We start from the raw sequence: 14,382 nt of genomic DNA, 5'->3' as shown, positions 1-14,382 counted from the left end.
GTATTCCTCATTGCCCTCCCAGCCTAACCCTCTGAAGAATTTCCCGTGCTATTGCAGCTTTCGTTCCAACAAGCCTGAGTGCAGTCAGAGCTGTATTATGGGCAGATGAGCAATACGATCTGAGGGGGAAAAACATGAACTGAGGCTACTGGCGCCGTGCGTGCTACTTATAACATCTGATGATGTCACCCTCGATGGAGGCCTTCGAGGGACATCGACCCAACGTCATCAACGCAGGGAGCCCTCTGCCAAAAAATCTCCAACGCAGCTGAGCTCTGGACATTACATGTCAAAGATGAGGAATACGTTGGAGAAACATCCAGTCGAAAGAACGTTACCAGTTTGTAAGTAAATTGTACTTCTCGCTCGTACCGAGACATGGTTTAAGGCCAGCTCTGTCATGAGTTTTGACGCACTCCTCCCTGTGGGCTACAAGTTCCTTTCCGAGCCCAGGCCCGGAGCGGTCGTGGCCCTGATCTTTCCAGAGTGGATTCTTGCCTCCATCATCCCCACTCAAACCTACTTCTCCTTTCAATGCCTGGTCTGCAGACTTTCTGTTTCTCCTGGCTTCTCTGACCTTGGTCACCTTCTATAGACCACCTTGCAAGGTGACCCTCTTCCTCTCTTAATGGGCTTACCTCACTACTTCCCTCCTTTCCTCTACCTCCCAGCTTCTCCTGCTTGGGGATCTCAACATCCACCTGCACTGTCCTGAATCCTCGGGGCTTTTCCGCAACCTTTGCAACTCTCTCTCTCTCTCTCCCTCTCCATTCTACCCTCTGGTCCTACTCACTCTGCCGGGCACACCTTGGATGCTCTCATCTCTTCCGACATCCCCCTCTCTAATCCTCTCAGTACTCCTCTTTCCTGGACTGACCACTTTCTTCTCTTTTCACTTGAAGCTTCCTGTACCCTGGCAAAGGGCCACCCAGCACTGCCACCTTCCTTCACGGTCATTTGACCTATGAAGCGAGTGTCAGTGGCAGCCATTGCCTCCACTTACTCTCCTCCACCTACTCCTACGGCTGACTCTCATCCTGACACAGCCCTATCCAATATCTCGAACACTCTTGACATCCTTTTCTCTGTCGTGAGGATTTGCATGAAGCCCGCCAAAAAGTGCAACTCTTGGTACGACTGTCAATCTGGCCGCCCTGAAATGCAAGTGCAGAGCAGCTGAATGGAAATGGGGAGCTTCAGGTACACCCTCTGACAAACTGGCCTGCCTCCTACTCCAAAGACTCCATCTTCTCTAAAAAGAGGGTCTATATTCAAGCCTGCATCTCTGCGGCCTCTAACACGGCTGAACTATTCAAAATCTGCAAAGAGCTGGACAATCCTACTGCAGTAACTTCCTCCTCTAAACCCACCAAGGCTCTCTGCTCGGCCCTGGCCTCTCATTTCACCACTAAAACCCATGACATGGCCTCCCTCTCATCTGCCCCCCCACCGCCACCCTCTAACCCTCTCAGGCCTACCTTGACCGCCCCGTCTCCTTCTCTCCTCCCTCACTCCTGTCACACCTGATGAGGTATCCAGACAATTCCGGTCTATGAAAGTCTCATCCTAACAGGTGTTTCTCTGCCCCTCAGAACCATTAAGGACAACATTGACTCTCTCGCTCCAGCCTTGACAGATCTCTGCAACCACTCTTTCGCCACTGGAGTTTTCCCCTCTTGTCTCAAGCACGCCCTTGTGCACCCCCTTCTAAAAAAGCCTTCTGCCGACCCCTCCATTCCGGCAAACTATCGCCAGATCTCAATCACTTCTTTCCTGGGCAAACTCCTGGAGACATTGGCCATCTCCCAACTAACCCTGCACACCAAAGCTGTTGGTTGACTCTGTGACCATCAATCTGGCTCCAGAGCAGCCAGAGGCATGGAAACTGCTCTCCTGAACACCCGTGAAGATCTGCTCTCTAACCTTCAGTCTAACTCTCCCTCTGTCCTCATGCTCCTTGACCTTTCCTCTGCTTTTGACACAGTGATCCACAAAATCTTGATCACTCATCTGAGAAACCATGGGCATCACGGATCAGGCTTTGGCGTGGCTGTCCTCTTAGACTGAAATTCCCAGTTTAAACTAGAGTCCTTCCTTTCCTCCACCACACTCAACATGTGGTGTTCCCCAGGGCTCTATCCTCTCCCCCTAGTTTTTCAGTGTCTATCTGGCCCTCTTGGCCCTCTTCTCTACCTTTTCCTCTAACTTTCAATGTTATGCAGAGGAAATGCAGCTCTCTTTTAGGCTACCCTCGGCCTCCACCTCCTTTCTCATCCTTGACTGTCTATCCGCTATTCAGGCATGGTGCACCTCTAACGATCTCTGCCTTAATGCCAGTAAGACTGAGATCCTTCTCATTGGGACCCCTGCTCCTGTTTTCCCCTCACTCTGGCTGGCCTCCCTTGGCCCTGTGCCCTCACCCTCTTGTGAGGCAAAAAAACATGGGGTCATCTTCGACTCCACTCTCTCCTTCGCTCCACACATCACGGACATTGCCAAAAAGACCAATTTTCAACTTCCCCACCTCAGAGGTATTCTACCTTTTCTCACCTTCCCCTGAAGTTCACTGTCTTCAGAGTCCTGGTTCTCTCTAGGCAGGATTACTGCAACAGCCTCTTTCTCAATCTACCAAACTCTACCATTCGCCTTTAACTCATCTAGAACAGGACCGCACAACTTATCCTTGGTGTCAAGCCCAGGGACTGCATCTCTGCCACTCTGAAATCCCTCCACTGGCTCACAGGTGCTGCAAGGATCAAGTGCCGGCCTGTAGTATCTCCAACGCTTTCTTCCTAAGTACCTTCCTACTGGAGCCCTTCGCTCATCTACTTCCAATTCTCTGCGGGTGAGTTGCTTCTCCAAGCAGAGACTGGATCATAGATCTCTTTCCCCTGCAGGTGCCGCCCTCTTGAATGGCCTCCCTGCTGCTCTCTGCCTTGAGCCGCATCTCCTTTATTTCCAGAAGCTCCTCAAGACCTTCCTTTTCTCCTCTTCTTTCTCTCTGCCTCTCCTCTAATAACCTTCCCCTCCTCCTGCATCGTTATGCTGACTGGCTGCTTGTGCTCCTCTGAGTCATACAGGATACCAGTCCCACCCGCCCCCTTACCCACCTGTCCAGTCCCTCACACTTGCCTGCTGGCCTTCCTGCACTGCCGCCTGGCTTTCCTTGCACTTCCTGGGTGTGAATCCCTATGGAGGCCCAGTCCTCCTTGCGCTTAACTCTGTACCCTGCTGCCCTGGGTGCACTTCACCCCTTTCCTCTCCCCTCTACTTCTTGTCTGCGCATGTGCACGATCTAAATGATACTAGGCCTAGTAAAATTGTTTCTCGCTCTCCCTTGTTCCCCCCTACCCCTCCTGCCACCCTTGCCTGGTTGCGCCTTGAAACACTTGTGTATAGGCGCATTATAAATAACTTGTCTATCAATCAATCCGTTGGGTATGACCCGGATGGATGTAAAAGGACTGAATGTGAAGCCAAAGGGCAGCGTCTGCAGGCAGGCAGGCGGGTGGTTGGGTGCAGAGCACTGTGCATGCTTTCTGGCTACACTTCAATAAATTAAGAGGTTTTTCTTTTTAAAATACCGGGTCCATTCCCTGTAGGAACAGAGATCCCACAGGTATTGAGGAAAATACTATGTACTAGTATAAATCACTATGGTGAGTAATCTGTATTTTTACCAGACAAAGTTGATGCGCCACGATTTGGCTGCTCTGTGAATAGTGTGAAAAATAGGCAATGGCAGTAGTTCATATAATGTTCAAGTAGCGCCCCTTCCCAGATTGTGGTGTTCTCTGGTAGGAATAATTGACTTATATTAAATTGTGAAGACATTGAGATTGCTGAAGCAGGTTTTGGAGCAAGACTAGAGGAAGACAATTGGACCGGGAAGGGCTGTGCACTACCAAGTTTGGACTTGTAATCTGCAGCTTTCTAATATTAAGACCTTTGTCTTTGACAACATTATTGGATGTTGCAGTGAATTGTTAATTGATTGTCATAGGATTATGTAATTATTTTCAAGCACATATTGTGAAACATTTTGTTCTTTTTTTGTTTTGCTATACCATTTGTTTCTTTCCTTTTTCTTAGGCTTCAGGCCCGCATCACACACAGAATCCAGGAACTGGAGAATTTGCCTGGCTCATTACCTCCAGATTTGCGAACCAAAGCTACAGTAGAACTGAAGGCCCTTAGACTGCTGAATTTCCAGCGGCAGGTAATGTTACAGATCAAATTCCCAGTCTAACCTGCTTTTTAGCTGTGTGATATGTTAGGTTTAGTAAACCCACTATTGACATATTCAGATTCTGACAAGGAAACATGCCCTAGATAAGAGGATGGTTTTGAAATCCGATTATGGGATGTGGGCATGATCTTGTGCCTCACTTAGAGGATATTAGTTGTCTAATTTAAGTAGGCCATAAATCAGTATTGAGTGGATGAAAATGTTCCATCTGCATTTGTTGCAGAACACTTGAAGCCTTTCAAAGGGATACAACAGTGGTGGTAAGACAAAATAAACAATGGTTCATATTGCTGACTCACAACTAACTGAATTGAATATCCGACACATGGGGATAATTAGTTCCAAAGTATGGCACAATTATTGAATTCCTATTAAGACTAGAGTGTGTTTTGTCTGATTTATTTAGTGAAAGTCTTGATTGTGGCCATTATGCAAATGGTTGTTGGTGAGCACATTTGAAATAATTGTTACAAGGTTGATTTCAATGTGGCGGAGAAGAGCTTTGTTTTAAAGTTTGGTTCTTGACAGTATTAGAACATACTTTTTCTGTACATAGTGCATTCTCATTCAGCCATGCACAAGCTCTACGTACAACCCCACAAGATGGAATGTTAGCTCTGAAGCAGTAACTGTAAAATAATTGCTTTTATGGGTGCACAATTTTAATTTTGAAAAGTAACATACAGATACCAAAGTGTATTTTCTATATGATTGCAACATTTCTTTGTATGACTTACTTCCAGACCCCCTGGATTGTCAAATTTTAACTTCAAACATGTTGGCACCAACGATAAACTTTAATGGATAGGTCAGTGCGACACGCATCTGCTAGGAGTATTGTTTCGAGGAATGGTAATTATTGCCACCCACATTATAGTTATTATCCAAAAAGAACAAAATACACTGCAGCCTGATCAAGTATGTTCAATGGCAAAGCACAAAACTGAAATCTATAACTTTCTAAGTGAAGGTGGCACAGATGCCCTTTTCATCACAGAAACACAGCGATCTGACTACAAAGCAGTAGCCTATGGAACCCTCCCAAACAACTTTAAACTTCAGGCAAACCGAGAAGGCAGCAGTGCAGGGGGATTTGCTGTTGCCCACAAACATTGCATCACTGCATCATACCTACCATCAGCAGACATTGAAAACTTCAAATTCAGTGATTAACTAAAAATTACTTTTCCTACTCATATACAGACCACCCACATACAAACCAAGCTTTGCTGTGAAATGTACATATGTCAGCCTAGCGGTGAAACACCAAAGTATCCTTTTACTAGGACAATTTAACATCTGGTTTGAGAGAGAACAATACATTGTCAAATTCCCTCAGCACTCAACCGGCAAGACTTCATCTGCAACAAATGGTCAGGTATGGGCTTGGCACTTCCCAAACCGTCATCCAGAGCAACCACCAAATGACCCCTAAATATCAACTAGAAAACTAGCCACAAACACAATTCAAGCAACTACAACCAAAAGAAACTGTAAAAAACTTTGGGAAAATGTAGCACAATTGATGGAAAATGCCAAACCGGACATCCACCAGCTGAACTAAATGACAGATATTTTAGAAAGTGAACTTCATAACTGGATGACAAACTCCCTAAATAGACTTAAACTCCTGAAACTATTCAACCCACCACAAAAAAGGAACAGCAAGATGGTTCACACCAGAACTGAGAGCACTCAAGAAAACCAACCGAAATGCATGGAGGAAACTCAGCAATCAATCCAGTACCAACAGCATACCCTTCTATATAACGTAGCCATGTTAATAGCCAAGAAATATCACTAGGCCGGAAGGATTCAATCGGCGACAAAACCACAGAAGGAAATGGAAAATACCTATCTCTTGCAGCAATATAACCAAACCATCCCAAAAGCTAAGCAGCAACATTGCGGACCATCTCGGAAGCAAAATAAACATCCAAATGGCCAACAATGCAACTACCTTAAACACAACCAACAATTTACTGGGCATAGGAATTCCAACAATCCACTTTAGACCAATTTCAGAAGACAACCTCTTCAAACTAGTAAGAGAGAGTAATAAGTCTGGATCACCCAATGACCATTGCCCACGGGATGTATACAAAACCCTAATCGCCAAAAAAACTCCAGCCCTCCAATTACAAAAATTGTATAAATCTTTCACTGGCAACAAAAATTGTACCAAAGGCTTACAAAGCTGCCTACATTAAACCGCTTTTAAAGAATGAGGGAAAAGCAGATAACACTAACTACAGGCCCATATCCACCATATCCTGTCCTGCCAAAATCCTGTATTTTCAAATGTATCTTTTTATTGAAGTGTCTATGAACATAGCCATAAATCAACAGCCATATAACATTCAAAGACAAACATCAAAACTTCTTTTCAATCCATTTCCAAATCCCCCCAAGAAAAAAAGAAACATTAAAATAAATAATATTAACACATTAATAACTGTTGGTTCCACCAATGTCTTTCCGCATCTGAAACAGTGCTGCAGATCTCTTTTTCCCCTTCCCAATGTTCCCATCCCTCTCAGGGCTTCACCTGTACCCACTATATTAATCTTAGAACAAGTGCGTCAGGGTTTGAGGTCTAAACATGTGTTCCTTGTCTTGCACAAATTCGTAGAAGGGGCCCCAGGTTCGAGAGAATCGAGTCATGGTCCCTGAGACATGTGCGGTCAGCTTTTCCGTAGCTACTATTTCCCATATCTTGACCCACCAGTATGACCGGATTGGCCCCTCCGTTGTTTTCCAAAATCTTGCACCCTTCAGTTTAGCTGGCAAAAAAAGCTGTGTTATAAACTCTGCCCTGGGAGCCGATGCAGGAAAGGAACCATCCTCGGGAACATCCCCCAGTAGCATAATAAGGGGGCACCTAGGAAGTAAGCTCCCTGTGATCTTTTATACTCAACCAAATTTTTTGCCAGTATGGTTGAATTGTGGGACAAAGGCACCACATGTGCGCAATGCTCTTTAGTTGCCCACACTCATGCCAGCAGTGATCAGAGTATTCGGGTAGTATAGTGTGTAGTCTTTGTGGGGTCATGTACGAACAATGGCATATTGTCACTGAACACTCCTTGTACAGGGTGCACCTCAAGCTTTTTTGGGTTGGAGCCCATATTTTCTGCCAAGAATCTACTGGGATATCTGTCCCCAATTACCTTTCCCCGCTTATATATGGAAGCGTGTCCTCCACCGAGACACTTTCTAGCAGGCAGTAACAATTAGAGATTTTCTGATCTTAGACCTGAAGTTCAATCCCTATGCGAGGACGTGACCAACAAGGAGGTTCTGGCCAATTTTGTTGAGAATGTCAAATGGGCTAGAGGGATGCCCGAGCAGCCTTGCTCTATTAACTACCAGCGCCCATTCCAACATTGGTGCAATCTGCGCTGCTCGGAAATAATGTATATAGGGGATCCCCATCCCCTTCGACCTAGGAGTATGTGGCGTGGGGTTCTAGGTGGTTTCTTATTCTAGAAGAAATTATCCATTGCCTTCTGTAGATCTAACGGGTCTTTCCCAGGGACAAGGATTGGCAGTGCCTGAAAAACAAATTGAAGTCTCAGTAGTATTGTCATTTTAATGGCACTGACCCTGCCCAGCCATGATATTTCCTGCATTTCCCATTGTTTTAGCATGGCTGTAGTAGCTTTCCACAGGATGGGGATGTTGGCTCCCAGAAGAGTTTTATACGATTTAGTAATATGCACCCCTAAATATGTAATCTCATTTTCTGCCCATCGAAAAGGAAAGGCTTATAGCAGTGCTTGGCAGGTTTCAGTCCCAGGACTTCTGATGGTTAACACGGAAGCCTGACACTGTATAGCATCTCTCAAGGAGATCCTGTAAAGGTGGGATCGACAGCATAGGTTTCTGGAGAAAACAAATATCATTGGCGTACTAAGCCACTTTGTGTGTATTAAACTCATGTGTTGGACCCAATATGTATGGATTACTCAGGATTATTTGTGCTGCGGGTTCTAAGGCCAGTGTAAAAATTAAAGGAGACAAGGGTAAGTGATATTTTTCCCAGCACTTACTTTAATTATGGTGGATGGAATTTGAAAATTAGCAAATATTAATTTGGTAAAAACAGGACCAAAACCATATGCTTGCAAGAACTCCCAAGACATGGCTGTCAAAACCTGATGGGCATCTAGAGAAAGGAGTGACAACCCCTCATGGAATTTGGGAGCCATCGCCATCAGAACAACCACCCGCCGAATGTGATCGTGAGCCCCTCCATCTTTAATAAACCTCGTTTGGTCTTCATGAATGAGATGGGAAGAATCTCTCCCAGTCTTGTGGCCAAGATTTTACTGTAAAGGTTAGCATCAGTATTCAGGAGGGCTATGGAACGTTTGGAGGTGCAGATCTCAGGATCTTTTCCCGCTTTCAAAAGTATTGTGGTTGTGGATTCTGCCTTAGAATCCGTTACTTTCCCCGATTTGGAGAAGGAATTAAATAGGTTGGTGAGTTGCAGGATTAAGGGGCCTGCAAATGCCTTATAAAATCTCTTGGTGAATCCATCTGGTCAGGGACCTTACCCACTGGGAGAGTACGTATGGCCTGAGCTACTTCTTTGGCAGGAATAGCATGCTCCAGTGTTTCTCTCATAATGTCAGAGTTGTGCCTCTTAAGTGAATTCCTGGTCCTGGATAGAGTCGTTCTGATAAAGGGATGGACACCTTACGAAAAAAGTCTTCCATAATCTGCAGCTTCCCTAATTCGGTGATTACTCGCTTCCCATCCTCATCCCTCAAAGCGCCAATATAGTTACGAGTTGTCGCCTTCTTGAACTTTGCTACCAGCAACCTATTCGCCTTATTGCCCCTAGAATAAAAGTGTTTTCTCCTAAGTCTAGATTGTGCTTCCTTCCCCATCATATGCGTTTCCAGGGCCTGTATAGCTATTCTAGGTCTCTCAGGGAAATCCTATTCCGAATGGATTGTGTCCTCCCACGTATTCCTCATCTTATGATATCTTCGTTTCCAGCTTCAGCTACTTCAGAACAAATGTTGTTCTCGGCAGAGTGCGCTGTGCATCGAGACGGTCGACCTGATGTCCCTCTAGGGCCTCCGGCTCGGTTGACGTCATTGTTGAGTATAAACCATGCGCAGAGCTCATATGTTTCAGTCCTGTTTTTCGGTGAATGCTTTGAAGAATTATGGCAGAAATCAGTTTTCCACGAAAACGTTTCAAGATGGCCTAGTCTTTGACTCCTACTTCGAAGACAGGCTTCAAAAAGTGCATAAAATGCAGCGCCAAAATGTCCATCACGGACCTGCATAAATGGTGCCTGGGCGTCGAGCACAAAACCGCTGACTTTCGATCCTGTCAGTCGATGACGGGTAAGGCCTTAAAAGAGCGAAAAGCGAAACTGTCAGTGGGTAGGATTGTCCCCAAATCCCCGTCCACTCCTTCAAAATTTGGGTCATCCCACGAGTCGAGAGATTCATCTCATAAAAAAAGGTTTAAAAAAAACGATCCGACTCGAGGAGCAGACGCTTGTATAAAAAAAAAAAAATCAAATCTCGGGAAAGGAACGTAGTCTGCCTGACTAAATCCTCCACCAAAGATGAGTGGGACCTCTTTAGAAAGAAAATGTTTAAAATCTTCAAGAAACCGGCCCGTCCTCCTCGAAACATAAGAAAAGTGGCCATGCTACAGTCGATGACTAGCATAAGGCCAAGGCAAAACCCTGCGCGCCCTCGAGCCCTGGTCGTAAACCTAAGACTTCTCTAGAGTCTTCGAGTATTTGACGAGACGTGAAATCATTGAAGAAAACGTTGATTCTAGGGTCGAGTCCCTCGAAGCACAAGTCCAAGCACAAATAGTCGATGACATCGACACCGATGTAAAAAAACCCTGAATGCCGGCTGTGCATTCATCGACACCTTTGCCTCAAAGTCAAGAAAACAAAAAGGTTTTTAAACCTCTACCTAAAAAGGATTTTTTTCAGGTCCTTCTCAATATTTGAGGGCTATGAAACTTCAGATGAAACCCCTCCATGTGGTCTTCAATTGGATACCCTAAGTATTCATAGATATACTAATGTCCCTGAATGCTTCCAAGGTTAGGGAGCTACATGAGACACTACAGACACCTAGTGGGGTAGACACCTCTCCAGAGCTAGATTTTGGGAAACCGGATCCAGCTGATCATGCAGATGCATCATTCAGAAGCCAAATGTCCAGAGTTGTAGAGTTCCTAGGATGGAGTAGACCAGCTCCTTCATTTGAGCAAGACGACCTTACAGACATATTAGACAAAGGTCCTCAATATGACCCTATACTACCATTTCATATGGCACTCTAAAAAAGGGTTGTGGTAAACTGGGAGGCACCAGAGTCCAGCCCTGCAGTAAATAAAAATCTCACAAAAAGAGGACATCCAGTAGCGACCATGGCTACCTGTCAAAACATCTGACTCCAGAAAGTCTGGTAGGGCAAGCAGCTACATCTGCCTCTAGGCAAACTACGGATCAAACCCTACCCCCTGATAGGGATGATACTCGTTTTGACTCATGGGCAGAGAAAGTCTTTTCTGCTAGCAGCATGGCTTTAAAGTCTGCTAATTCTGCATGTGTTCTTGCAAAACTGCATTCACCCTGTGGGACTGTGCAGCTATGGCGGATGATCATATCCGTGAAGGTGAGGAAAGAGATAGCTTCTTGAACCTGATAAGGGATGGCAAGGAGGCCATGTGCGAGTCTCTGCAATCGGGTCTGGACACTGCTCACAGCATCAGCAGTGCCATGGCGGCAAGCACTGTCATAAGCAGATTTGTGTGGTTGAGGAAGTCAGGGTTTGCACCCGATGTACAATCTAGACTCCTTAACATGCCCTTTGACAACTTTCACCATGTTAATGGCGGTGGTGGCAGCAAGTCTCGGGAGAGAGGGGATCCACACATCCCCCTAGCTAGACGATTGGCTGATCACGGCACGTTCAACCAAACCGGCCTAGGAACATCTCGGCATAACCTGCCAATCTCAACAGACTGGGCTTCTCCCTCAATTAGAAGTAGTCCCACATGATACTATCTCAGAGACTCCAGTTCATTGGACTGGTACTCGATGGATCCCTGGATAAAAGCCTTGCCACCCGAGGCTAGTGCTCAACACATTTTGCAGATGGTCACAAAGTTTCGGAGTGCCCAGCGTCTTCCTGCCTTCCACTTTTCGAGGTTGCTCAGCCTCATGGAATCCTGTATTTTCCTGGTGCCAGAGGCTTGCCTAAGAATGAGATCCCTTCAATGGGCCCTCAGATCTCAATGGTCCCAATTTTCAGGCAGGATGTCAGACCTACATGTTCCAGGCAGAGTAGCATAGGATATCCTGTGATGGGCCTGCAAGGACAAAATCCTGAAGGGAGAACCTTTTTGGCAATCATGGCCAGCGATAACCGTAGTTACGGACGCCTCACTCATGGGGTGGGGAGCCCATGCCAACTACACATTAACCTTTTGGAGCAGAGGGCAATCAGACTAGCGCTGAAGGCCTTTCTACCATCTGTACAGGGAAAGAATGTCCTCATAATGATTAACAGTGGCCATGTACTACCTCAACAAGAGACTAGGTGTAGGGTCACTACCACTGTACAGAAAGGCAATGCTGCTATGGTTCTTGGCAATTCAAGAAGGAATCTCCCTATCGCCAGTTCACCTAGCCAGGGTGGAGAACACGGCGGCGGACGCTTTGAGCATGCAGAGCACAGTTTCCCACGAGTGGGTACTAGCTCAAGAAGTCCTTCAAGAGATGTTCACCCTTTGGGGAACCCCTCAAGTGGATCTGTTCACGACCAGTGTCAACCAGAAGTGCGAACTGTTCTGCTCAAGGGAATTACACCCAAGAGGAGCTCTAGGAGACGCGTTCATAGTGCACTGGGAGTTTTCACTTCAGTATTGGGCCAGGAGGACGTGTTACCCGGACCTTCTGGACATGTCCATCTGCCCTCCAATACTACTTCCACAAAGATAGGACCTTCTTTCGCGAGAGGTGAGTCTGGTTCTCCATTCAGAGGTCAAGACACACTCCGCCTTCACACATACTTTCTGAGAGGCTGAGATACAAGGATTGGGAACTCCCGGATGACGTAATGGAGATTTTGTTTTTTGTCCAGAAGGCCAGCAACGAAGTCCTTATACTGCTCCCATTGGAACAAGTTCTGCAGCTGGTGTAGGGGAAAAGATGTGGACACTTTTTCAATGCGATACACCTACTATTATCGTTTTGGCTGCATTTGACAAATCTGGGGCTCCAGATTGGAACAATCAATGGTTATCTAGCAGCGCTTTTCATATTCAAGTGCACCTCGCAGGAGGCATCCTACTTCAAAATAGCCTTAACTCAATTTCATAAAGGAGTCTCAGATGCGTTTCCTCTTTCACCTTTCCAAATCCCAACTTGGGACCTTAATTTGGTTTTCAAGTTTGTGACGTGTGCTCCTTTCGAGCCACTCCATTCCTGCCCTTTGAGGTTGCTAACTTACAAAACTATTTTGTTAGTAGCGATAACATCAGCCAGCAGGGTGTGTGAGTTGCAGGCTATATCCTGTAAACCTCCATTTACCTCCTTTTACAAGGATAAGATTGTCCTTAAGGTCAAACCCTCTTTTCAACCGAAGATTGTATCGGATTACCATTTAGCTCAGAAAATTGTGCTTCTGCCTTCTATCCTCGACCTCATCCTGGCAAGGAAGAGAAAAGATTTTATAGACTCGATCCAAAGAGATCTCCAAGCTTTCATGTTTCAAGAATGGCAAAGTTGCGACAGCACGACCAACTTTTCATTGGTTATACAGGGCACAAACAAGGTCTGTCAGTTACCAAACAAACTCTATCCAGATGGATCATACTAGTTATTTCGGAGTGCTACAGGCTAGCTGGGAAAGATCACCCAGAAGGCCTAAGGGCTCACTCAACTAGGGGCATGGCAACTCCCTCTACCCTTCAGAGGGGAGTTCCGATAAAGGATATATGCGAGGCAGCTACCTGGTCCACCATCCACACGCTTATAAAACTTTGTTTAGACACCTGTAACAATGAGGGAAGATTTGCCGCCGGCTGTGGTGCAGGTTCTGCAGTCTGCCATGGGCCGTGTCGGAACCGGGCGCCCAGCAATTTTGGCTGCACCTCAAGGGGGGGGCTACACAGAGGTATGGGGAAATTTATATTTAGTAAAGTGGCATATTTAAGGGGGATTTCAGGGCACCATGGCAGAGCTCAAAGCAGGTGCATCCGACTCGGTCGCCACCTGGCCACACCCCCTGTAGAGCTTCCTTTACAAAAAACAAATCCTCGACAATGTGGAATTAAATGGACTAATTTATTTATTTAATAAAAAATGTATTGTGCTAATAAACCGTTCCCAGGTAGGTTTCAGACCAATTGGAGGAACAGAATCGGCACAGCTTTCCATATGGGTCAACCAAAGATGAATGCTGATAACCGCATACCATCAGTTCTTATTCTACTGTATATATCAACTTTCAACATCTGCCACACAACCTTATTAAAGAAACTACAAGAATCCAGCATTTGCAATTCCTCACTGCAGTGGGTAAAATCCTTCCTCGCAGACAAAGTAACCGAAATAACTGACTTCCTTTCACATCAACAACAAAACCACCAAGTGCAGCGTTCCACGAGGATCAAGCCTCACGGCACTTATCTTCTATATATGCATGGCCGCTTTCATGAAACTAATAAAATAAATGTACTAACATGTTACATCTACACATACCAACACTCCACTAATCTTCCAGATGACTACTAGGACTGACTCAGAATAACTCCCTCAATCACTGTAAATCGCTGGATGGCCAGCAGCAACCTAAAACGAAATCCAAACAAAATCCAATGCTGAACACCCCACGTAACCACAGTCAACCACATACTTAATTCCTTTGGCCCTCAGAAATGGGTTTAACACCAGAAACCTCAACATTTATCAATCATCTGGGAATACTCGTGGACCGTGGACTAACACTATAACAGGGGGAAGAAGAAAGGACTTCCTTAACACCCCACCAGAGTCACAGGGTCCGACAAAGAGAACATGAGACGACAAAAATGGTTGAGGAGACCTGAGAAACCCTAATAGGATAAAGCTCAAAAAG

The 14,382-nt window shown here is 45.7% G+C and overlaps 1 protein-coding gene across 2 annotated transcripts in view; it reads left to right on the top strand.

The window, feature by feature from the left end:
* Positions 1-14,382, top strand: part of SMARCA2 (SWI/SNF related BAF chromatin remodeling complex subunit ATPase 2) — a 3,136,185-nt gene that overhangs the window by 490,283 nt on the left and 2,631,520 nt on the right. For both annotated transcript variants that reach the window (XM_069625745.1, XM_069625746.1), the window contains exon 7: positions 4,093-4,219. In XM_069625745.1, the coding sequence (XP_069481846.1) occupies positions 4,093-4,219 (127 nt within the window). The remainder of the gene's footprint in view (positions 1-4,092; positions 4,220-14,382) is intronic.

This window comes from Ambystoma mexicanum, chromosome 6p (genome assembly GCF_040938575.1).
Source record: "Ambystoma mexicanum isolate Mex_15411 chromosome 6p, UKY_AmexF1_1, whole genome shotgun sequence".
NCBI classification, from domain to species: Eukaryota; Metazoa; Chordata; class Amphibia; order Caudata; family Ambystomatidae; genus Ambystoma; species Ambystoma mexicanum.
This window is presented reverse-complemented; position numbering and strand designations above follow the sequence as displayed.